This window comes from Dermochelys coriacea, chromosome 1 (assembly GCF_009764565.3).
Source record: "Dermochelys coriacea isolate rDerCor1 chromosome 1, rDerCor1.pri.v4, whole genome shotgun sequence".
Classification (NCBI taxonomy): domain Eukaryota; kingdom Metazoa; phylum Chordata; order Testudines; family Dermochelyidae; genus Dermochelys; species Dermochelys coriacea.
The window spans coordinates 8,159,162-8,170,050 of record NC_050068.2 but is presented as its reverse complement, the minus strand read 5'-3'; the positions used below and the strand labels follow the sequence as shown (position 1 = coordinate 8,170,050).

At 41.9% G+C, this 10,889-nt stretch overlaps 1 protein-coding gene across 1 annotated transcript in view; it reads left to right on the top strand.

The window, feature by feature from the left end:
- Positions 1–862: 862 nt before the first annotated feature.
- The window catches only part of LOC122457847 (disintegrin and metalloproteinase domain-containing protein 21-like), a 76,905-nt gene continuing 66,878 nt past the window's right edge, over positions 863–10,889 (top strand). The window contains 3 exon segments of the mRNA XM_043503940.1: positions 863–896; positions 3,113–3,173; positions 5,764–5,845. Coding sequence (XP_043359875.1) covers positions 863–896; positions 3,113–3,173; positions 5,764–5,845 — 177 coding nt within the window.

The following is a 10,889-nucleotide window of genomic DNA, read 5'->3' as shown; positions in this document are numbered from 1 at the left end:
TCCGGGCTGCCGGTCTTCTACCAGGACCTCCTCCGGACCTGGAAACTCTTTACAACAACCAGGTCCGTGGCGGCCACCGAGGGGGCAGATCTCCTCGCGGAGCCCCTGCTACACAACCCCCAGCTCTGTCTGCAGGTGGCGGAGTCCCGCTCAGTGCGCCAGAGTTTGGTCCTGGCAGAGGTCACAAGAGTCGGAGACCTCCTGGACTATGACCGGGGAGACTGGCTGGATCCCCTAACCTTCACTCAGTGCATGGGGCTTTCCAGACCTTGTACTGCCCGGCGCATACTTCAGGAGGTGAAGGCCGCTTTGCCGCCCGCTGCTCGGGTTTATCTCGACCCGGTGTCCCCGTCCGGTTCCCTTCGTTTGACCCTTTGACTGCACTCCTATCCCTGTTATTTTATTAGTTGTCCCCCGGAATTTTTTGGGCATCTAGGTCCTGTGGATCCCCCTTTTAAGCTGGGGGGGATCTTTTAGCAGTGGACGGGCTTCGCCCGCCCTCTTCCCGGATCCCAATAAGACTGCTTTTCTATAGCCATCTGGCCTTGCCCCGTCACATAAGGTAAAAGCATTACAGAGAAAGCATAATAAAAATAAACACAGCTGGAGTCACCCATCAGTCTTGTCAGACCCTATTAGACCAAAGTTTTTTCCAACTCTTTGACAAGGCTTTTCTTTGTATGTTGATTTTGAATCAGTATATGCAAGTGCTTACAATCTGAGGTGCTTACAATCTGAGTGCATCACCTTAATCACACCCACACCCACTCTTTTTAGTTCCTGTAGGAGCTGTGGTAAGGCTGAGAATCTCTCAAGACATCTAGACAAACTCATGTGCAGTGCTGGAGATGAGCCGTTACGCATGGCCCGTGTATGTACTAGTGACATAGAGAAAGGTAGGGCTTCTAATTCCACATGTAGGGCCAGTTAGGCAGAATGGCAGGGCCTCAATGCATGAGATTATAGTGTAGGAAGGAGGGTTTCGGGTTTATTAGGAACTGGGTAACCTTTTGGGAAAGGAGGAGACTATACAGGAAGGATGGGCTCCACCTAATCCAAAATGGATACAGACTGCTGGCATGTAAAATTAAAAAGGTCATAGAGGAGTTTTTAAACTAAGAGCTAAGGGAAAGCTGATTGCGGAAGAGGATTACAAGATTCAGACAGAGATATCCCTTAGTGGAGAATCAATTAACAGGGATTCTCTATATCCTAGTGAAGAGGAGAGGATAGAAGTTGATAAAATATAGGTAGAAACTGAAGAGAAATGGGTGAAAAAGAATCCCATTCAGTTACATCACATGAAGGCAGAAAACTAAACATTGACAAACTTTATAAGTGTTTAAAAGAATCAAACAATACCGTAGAATCTCTATGGATAGAAATTTCATCCTTGAATAATAAGAGTACATTCCTACTACTATACTATCAGCCATCTGACTAGGATGGTAACGGTGATTGTGAAATGCTCAGGGAGATTAGAGAGGCTACAAAAATAGAAAACTCAATATTAAGGGGGGATTTCAACTCTCTGCATATTGATTGGCTCCATGTCACCCTGGGATGGGATGCAGAGATAAAATTGCTGGACACCATAAATGACTGCTTCTGGGACTAACTAATCCTCTAACCAACAATAGAGAGGCAATTCTTTATGTAGTCCTGAGTGGCACACAGGACTGGGCCCAAGAAGTGAATCTATCTGAACTGCTCGTCAATGGGTGACTATAATGTAATTATATTTAACATCCTTGGGTGTGGCGGAAATACCAAAAAAAGTCTACCACAGTAGCATTTAACTTCAGAAAGAGGAACTACGGAAAAATGAGGAAGCTAGTTAAATATAAATTAAAAGGAACAGTAACAGGAGTGAAATGCCTGCAGATTTCATAGAAACTTTTAAAAAAACCCACCATAACAGAGACTGAAATGAAATATATATACAAAATGAAAACAAACAAAAACAGAGGACCAAAAAATGCCACCATGGTTAAGCAGAGTAAAAGAGCCAATTAGAGTAAAAAAAAGTGGAAGTCAAATCCGACTGAGGAAAATAGAAAGGAGCATAAACTCCAGCAAATCAAGTGTAAAAGAATTAGGCAGGCAAAAAAAGACTGTGAAAAAGAAAAAGACACACATTAATAGCAATTTTTTTAAAGTACATGAGAAGCAAGAAGTCTGCCAAACAGTCAATGGGGCCACTGGATAATTGAGGTTCTAAAGGAGCACTCAAGGAAGGTGAGGCTGTTGCAGAGAAGTTAATTCATTGCATCAGACTTCACTTCAGAGGATGTGATGGAGATTCCCATACAAAATGGGAAATGACTGCTTAGGAAGGAGTACTATGGGAAAAGATCGGGGCGGGGGGGATCACAGTGGACCATAAGCTAAATATGCCTCAACAGTGTAACACTGTTGCAAAAAAAGCAAACATCATTCTGGGATATATTAGCAGGAGTGTTGTAAGCAAGACACGAGAAGTAATTCTTCTGCTCTACTCCTCGCTGATTAGGCCTCAACTGGAGTATTGTGTCCAGTTCTGGGTGCCACATTTCAGGAAAGATGTGAACAAATTGGAGAAAGTCCAGAGAAGAGCAACAAAAATGATTAAAGGTCTAGAAAACATGACTATGAGGGAAGAAGAGAAAAAATGGGTTTGTTTAGTCTGGAAAAGAGAAGAGTGAGAGGGGACATAACAGTGTTCAAGCACATAAAAGGTGGTTACAAGGAGGAGGGCGAAATGTTGTTCTTAACCTCTGAGGTTAGGACAAAAAGCAATTGCAGCAAGGGAGGTATAGGTTGGACATCAGGAAAAACTAACTGTCAGGGTGGTTAAGCACTGGAATAAATTATCAGGGAGGTTGTGGAATCTCTATCATTAGAGATTTAAGAGCAGGTTAGATAAACCCCTGTCTGGAATGGTCTAGATAATACTTAGTCCTGCCTTGAGTGCAGGGGACTGGACTAGATGACCTCTCGAGGTTCCTTCCAGTCCTATGATTTTATTATTCTCACACCTGAGCCATTCTTTTTAGGTGACAAATCTGAGGAGCTGTGTCAGTTGAGAAGGTTTTAGAACAAATCAATGAACAGTAATAAATCACAAGGACAGATGAGATTCATCCAAGAGTTCTGAAGGAACTCAAATATGAAATTACAGAATTAATTGTGGTGTATAATCTATTGCTTAATTCAGCCTCTGTATCAGACGACTGGAGGATAGCTAATGTAACGCCAATTTTTTTTAAAAGGCCTATGGGTAATCCTGGCAATTACAGGCTTGTAAGCCTAACTTCAGTACCAGGCAAATTGGTTGAGCCTAGAGTAAAGAACAGAATTATCAGATACATAGATGAACATGATTTATTGGGGAAGAGTCGACGTGTTTTTTGTAAAGGGAACTCATAACTCACCAGTCTATTAGAATTATTTGAGGGAGTCAACAAACAAAGATGATCTAGTGGATATAGTGTACTTTTGCTTTCAGAAAGCCTTTGACAATGTCCCCACTAAAGACATTTAAGCAAAGTAAGGAATCATGGGATAAAAGGAAAGGTCCTCTCATGAATCGGTAGCTGGTTAAAAAATAGGAAATAAAGGGTAGGAATAAACAGTCAGTTTTCACAGTGGAGAGAGGTTAAAAACGAGGTCACCCAGGATCTGTGCAGGAACCAGTGTTGTCATTCATAAATAAGCTGGGAAAATGGATAAACTGTGAGGTGGCAAAGTTTGCAGATAATACGAAACTGCTCAAGATAGTTAAGTCCCAAGCTGACTGTGGAGAGTTACAAAGGGATCTCACAAAACTGGGTGACTGGGCAACAAAATGGCAGATTAAATTCAATGCTGATAAATGCAAAAAGAAAAGTAGTACTTGTGACACCTTAGAGACTAACAAATTTATTTGAGCATAAGCTTTCGTGAGCTGTAATAAGTGAGAAAATATCAGAATACCTCTTTATAAGTCTGTAGTACACCGTCACCTTGAGTACTGCTTGTAGTTCTGGTCACTCCATCTCAGAAAAGATATGTTAGAATTGGAAAAAGTACAAAGAATGGCAACAAAAATGATTAGGGGTATGGGACAGCTTCCATATGAGGGAAGATTAGAAAGATTGGGATGGGTTAACTTAAAAAAGAGACAACTAAGGGGGTCTATAAAATCATGAAAGGTGAGGACAAAATTAACAAGGGAAGTGTTGTTTAACCCTTCACAGAACACACGAACCAGGGGTCACCCAATGAAATTAATAGACAGCAAGTTTAAAACAAACATAAAGAAGCACTTCTTCTTATACTGCACAGTCAACCTGTGAAACTCATTGACAGAGAATGTTGCAAAGGCCAAAAGCATAAGTGGGTTAAAAAAACAATTACATAAGTTCATGGTGGAAAAGCCCATCAGTGGCTATGAGCTAAGGTGGTCAGGGATGCAACCGTATGCTCTGGGTGTCCCAAAATCTCTGACTGCTAGAAATGGACTGAACAATGGGATCGATCACTTGATAAATTGCTTTGTTGTTTGAACTGTGGCCAATGGGAGCTGCAGAGCTGGTGCTCAGGGCAGGGGCAGCGTGTGGAGCCCCCATGGCTGTCCCTCCACCAGGAGTTGGAGGGACATGCTGACTGCTTCCTGGGAGCTGCACAGAGCTGGGCAAGGAGCCTGCCAGCCCCACTGCAACACCAACCAGACTTTTAGCGGCCCGGTCAATGGTGCTGACTGGAGCCACCAGGGTCCCTTTCTGACCGGGTGTTCTGGTTGAAAACCAGACACCTGGCAACCCTGTTATGCAGCTGCAATAATCTAGTGCGTGGCACTTGATGGATTGTTGTGTGGCTGCGCAGTCGCACAGCTTAGAGGGAACACTGCATCTGCCATGAGTTTTCTAAGTAAGATAGTCGCTAATGGCTCAGATATCTCCTGTCAGCTCCTTGAATATTCTAGGATGTATTTCATCAGGCCCTGCTGACTTGAAGACATCTAATTTGTCTAAGTAATTTTTTATTTGTTCTTTCCCTATTTTAGCCTCAGATCCTACCTCATTTTCACTGGCATAACTATGTTAGACATCCAATGGCTACTAAACTTTTTGGTGAAAACTGAAACAAAAAAGTCATTTAGTACTTCTCCATTTCCACATTTTCTGTTATTGTCTTCCCTGCACACACCACTGAGTAGCAGGTCTATCATGTCCTTGGTCTTCCTCTTGCTTCTAATGTATTCGTTGATGATGAGCCTTTCTAAACTGCCATGTTTCTGAAAATAGTTTCAATGCCCCTTTTTTCTGTACTACTGTAAACCAGTTCCCCAGTAGTGAAGACAATCTGGGCCAGATTATCACATAATATAGATTGGTGTAGCTCAACTGGGACCTGCACCAGTTCACACCAACTAAGTTCTGGCCCTATGTATATGAGAATGGGATGTATATTTATCCTGACTGCGTGACTAATATTTGAATATGGTGTCACATAAATAGCTAATATTTTAACATGGTCACTGCTCCCAGTGAAATACATTTCAGCAGCGATGTTTCCAATTGATTCTGAGGGACAGACTTTAGTCAGTAAGTGACTCTGGATTGGTGGACATTTATGTTATAAGAAGATATATTTACAGGTGAGACTAAATTGTCTTCTTATCGTTCTAAACATAGGTTTATATATCACTCCTTTTATTTAGACTGAATGCATTTATAGCTGTAGAGAGCAGTGTAATAGCAATAGAACATTCTATATCTTTTTTTGTATTTTGTACTGCAGTGGTGGAAGATACCCAGGATATGATGGATATTCATATGGAGACTATCTGTGCACTAATTTTCCCTCAGTAGCTACTGTCAAAGTATGTGAAGTATAGTTCGCAGTACGTACACTTTAAACATTGATAATTTAATTAACACTATGCTAATAATTCATAATTTCATAGATTTTGAGCATAGAAGGATGGTCGAGTTTAATATTCTGTATATAACAGGACATTAAATTTCACCCAGACATCCCTATATTAAGCCCAATAACTTGAGTCAGACCAAAGCATTTCAATCCTCAGAAGACTAAACTATTGTGTACCACAGGCAGACCACAGGAAAGACACAGGTGCCACCAAGGCTCTTGCAATGGCAGAGAAACAACTAGGTGGAAGATGTCTAGATGATCTTAGCAGGTTATTCATGCCCCATGCAGAGGAAGTAAATCAAAAACAAACAAAAAAAACCCCAAGGTTCCAGCTGATCTGATCCGTGAAAAAGTTCTTTCCCAAACCCACATCTGGTAATCAGTTAGACCCTGAGCCATGAGAGCAAGACCCACCAGTCAGACATCTGTACCACCTAAAAGTATTGGTTCAGCCATTCAGTGCCCCATCTCCAGCTGTGGACAATCTCTGATCTTTCAGAGAAAAATGAACTCCCCCTGCTTGGATATATCTGGCCAGTTGTGATTAAAGCATATATTTTATAAAGATATCTAATCTGATTTTAAAGACTAAGAAATTATTCCAGTTCCAGTGTTCAATTATCCTTGCTGCTAGGAAATTGCACCTTTTTTCAAGGTTGAATTTGTCTAACTTCAACTTCCAACCATTGGATCTTATTATGGCTTCATCAGCAAGATCGAAAACCCCAACAAGCTATACACAGTCATCAACTCACCTCTCAACCTTCTCTTCAATAAGCTGAATAAGTTGAGCTCCATAAGCTTAACATCATAAGGCTTGTTTTCTAGTGTGTGGATCATATTTATGGCTCTCCTTTGAAATCTCTCCAGTGTTTCCACAAAGTGTGCACGCTAGAATTTGACACAGAATCCTAATAGCAGTCATAGAATCATAGAATATCAGGGTTGGAAGGGACCTCAGGAGGTCATCTAGTCCAACCCCCTGCTCAAAGCAGAACCAATCCACAACTAAATCATCCCAGCCAGGGCTTTGTCAAGCCTGACCTTAAAAAACCTCTAAGGAAGGAGATTCCATCACCTCCCTAGGTAACCCATTCCAGTGCTTCACCACCCTCCTAGTGAAAAAGTTTTTCCTAATATCCAACCTAAACCTCCCCCACTGCAACTTGAGACCATTACTTCTTGTTCCGTTATCTGCTACCACAGAGGACAGTCTAGATCTATCCTCTTTGGAACCTCCTTTCAAATAGTTGAAAGCAGCTATCAAATCCCCCCTCATTCTTCTCTTCTGCAGACTAAATAATCCCAGTTCCCTCAGCCTCTCCTCATAAGTCATGTGCTCCAGCCCCCTAATCATTTTTGTTGCCCTCTCCTGGACGCTTTCCAATTTTTCCACATCCTTCTTGTAGTGTGGGGCCCAAAACTGGACACAGTACTCCAGATGAGGCCTCACCAATGCTGAATAGAGAGGAATGATCACATCCCTCGATCTACTGGCAATGCTCCTACTTATACAGCCCAAAATGCTGTTAGCCTTCTTGGCAACAAGGGTACACCATTGACTCATATCCAGCTTCTCATCCATTGTAACCCCTAGGTCCTTTTCTGCAGAACTGCTGCCTATCTACTTGGTCCCTAGTCTGTAGGAGTGCATGGGATTCTTCCGTCCTAAGTGCAGGACTCTGCACTTGTCCTTGTTGAACTTCATCAGATTTCTTTTGGTCCAATCCTCTAATTTGTCTAGGTCCCTTTGTATCCTATCCCTACCCTCCAGCGTATCTACCTCTTCCCCCAGCTTAGTGTCATCTGTGAACTTGATGAGGGTGCAATCCATGCCATCCTCCAGATCATTAATGAAGATATTGAGCAAAACTGGCCCCAGGACCAACTCTTGGGACACTCCGCTTGATACCCACTGCCAACTAGATATTGAGTCATTGATCGCTACCCGTTGACCCTGATGATCTAGTCAGCTTTCTATCTGCCTATCCATACTTCTTTAACTTGCTGGCAAGAATACTGTGAGACCGTGTCAAAAGCTTTGGTAAAGTCAAGGAAGAATATGTCCATTGTTTTCCCCTCATCCACAGAGCCAGTTATCTCATCATAGAAGGCAAATAGGTTAGCCAGGCATGACTTGCCCTTGATGAATCCATACTGACTGTTCCTGATCACTACCCTCTCCTCAAAGTGCTTCAAAATTGATTCCTTGAGGACCTGCTCCATGATTTTTCCAGGGACTGAGGTGAGGCTGACTGGCCTGTAGTTCCCCGGATCCTCCTTCTTCCCTTTTTTAAAGATGGACACTACATTAGCCTTTTTCCAGTCATCTGGGACCTCCCCTGATTGCCATGAGTTTTCAAAGATAACAGCCAATGGCTCTGCAATCACATCCGCCAACTCCTTTAGCTCCCTCGGATACAGTGCATCCGGCTCCATGGGCTTGTGCTCATCCAGCTTTTCTAAATAGTCCTGAACCACTTCTTTCTCCACAGAGGGCTGGTCACCTCCTCCCCATACTGTGCTGCCCAGTGCAGTAGTCTGGGAGCTGACCTTGTTCGTGAAGACAGAGGCAAAAAAAGCATAGAGTACATTAGCTTTTTCCACATCCTCTGTCACTAGTTTGCCTCCCCCATTCAAAAAGGGGCCCACACTTTCCCTGACCACCTTCTTGTTGCTAATATACCTGTAGAAACCCTTCTTGTTACTCTTAACATCTCTTGCTAGTTGCAACTCCTTTGTGATTTGGCCTTCCTGATTTCACTCCTGCATGCCTGAGCAATATTTTTATATTCCTCCCTGGTCATTTGTCCAAGCTTCCACTTCTTGTAAGCTTCTTTTTTGTTTTTAAGATCAGCAGGGATTTCACTGTTAAACCAAGCTGGTCACCTGCCATATTTACTATTCTTTCTACACATCAGAATGGTTTGTTCCTGCAACCTCAATAAGGAATCTTTAAAATACAGCCAGTCTTACCAGTGCTATCTACAAAGGCAAGATGACTTTCCTACTTCTACTTGATATTCCCCTTCTTATACATCCAAGGATTGCATTAGCTCTTTTTGTCATGACATTGCATTGACAGATCATGTTGAGGTGATTATCTTCAATGATCCATAAGTCCTTCTCTGAGTCACTGTTTTCCAAGACAGAGTCTCCTATCCAGCATGCATTTTGTTCATTTGGCCCAATGCAGATTACCCTTACATTGGGCTGTATTAAAATGCATTTTGTTGGACTGTGACTATTTAACCAGCTGATTTAGATCTCTATAATAGTAAACTGTTTCCCTTGTTATTTACTTCCCCACCAATCTGTCACTTGTGAATTTTACCAGCAAGCATTTTATATCATCATCTAGATCACTGATAAAAATATTGACTAGATGGTTTTCAATTTAATAAATCACCAGAAACAGCATCGATAAGTAGCCCAACTGTCACCCTGGATTTTGGGGAACTGGGAATAGTTTGCTTAAGAGAAAAGTTGGCATAAAATGAGACTAGGCAAATGCAGGAACATTGAACTGATACTAAATGTGGATATGTTCGGATAGGATCGTTGGCAGATGTCTAACCACAAATTTGCTTCAGCAATATGGTAATGAGTGAATATGGATTAATATGCTAGCCTATCAGGTAAAGGCACTCCAATATTCTTAGAGTGAGGAAGTTGGATATGGACAGAGGAGGGTGGGTGTTAGTATAAATATTCATGATGATTCCCAGGCCCTAAGTAAGCAAGAATCCGCATAAAGTAGGTATCTAGCCCTCCACCCTTCAATATTTTAGTTCTATACTCTATCATCTATCTTCAAGCATTGGGGATCTGGACTATGTGACTCATTTGCATGCCAGAGACAGGGCTGTCCTCTGTCTCTTACCACCAGATCTCCTATAAAGAGGTTTGAGTATGTAAGTCTATGAACATAAGTTATGCAGTGAATAACCTTTAAAATTTCTTTAATACTCTATTACCTCTATTTGCTTATGTGATTTGGAGCTTTCATATCTCTATTAATTATATTAACAAAAGTAATTAAGGTTGTGTTTTGCTCTCTGTGTGAGTGCCTTTGCTATACACCATGGAGTTCCCTACAAGATATTGGACTTGTCAGTTTTGACTCTGTTGTGTCTGTTTCTGGGGCAAGAACCTTAGCTCACACCTCTCATTACTTTAGTACCAATTGGCATTCATTACAGGATCGGGCTACAGTCTCCATCCCTCAAAACACTTTGAAGGGTCTTCTACTTTGCTATGAGTTTGCTTTCTATGCTTGGTAAAAGCAACAGGACCCATTTTCCCAGCTGATACACTCAGAACCTAGTGCTGGGAGTGTTGTACTATCTGATAGCTTTTGCAAGCAGATATCCAGGCACTGTCCAAAGTGAGTTCAAATTAGACCATATTTTATGCCTTAGTCCCTTACTCTTCCCCGATTTTACAGTAAGAGGTCAAGAATACCATATCTTTGTGTCCTGTGCAATTACTTAAAAGTAGTAAAACCTTCACAGGATTGTGGGACATCCTACAACCAAGTTGTGGAAACAATAGGTAAAATTTCCTTACCTAGCTATACTTTTATCATATGTGAAGTAGGTGCTAGTGATCCATTAAGACTGGGTTCTTCGGCCTCCCTTTCAAGCATGGTACCTCCACTGTTCTCCCCCTGCCATCATCCACCCCTTACCTTCTCAAGGATGTTGAACAATTGGAAAGGATTCAGATGAGGTATAAGAATGATTCAGTCTGAAAAACCTGTTTTACAGTGAGAGACTTAAGAAGCTTAATCTATTTAGTTTATCAAAGAGAGGAATCTGAAGCTAGATTAATTTGGATGCGGCATAACCCATCCAAATCCCACAAGAGAAGAGGCACTTCTTGATTTAGTTTTAAGTGGAGAGCAGGCTCTGTTCAAGAGGTGAATATAGCTGGACTGCTTGGTACTAGTGGCCATAATACAATTAAATTTAAACATCCCTGTGGAGGGG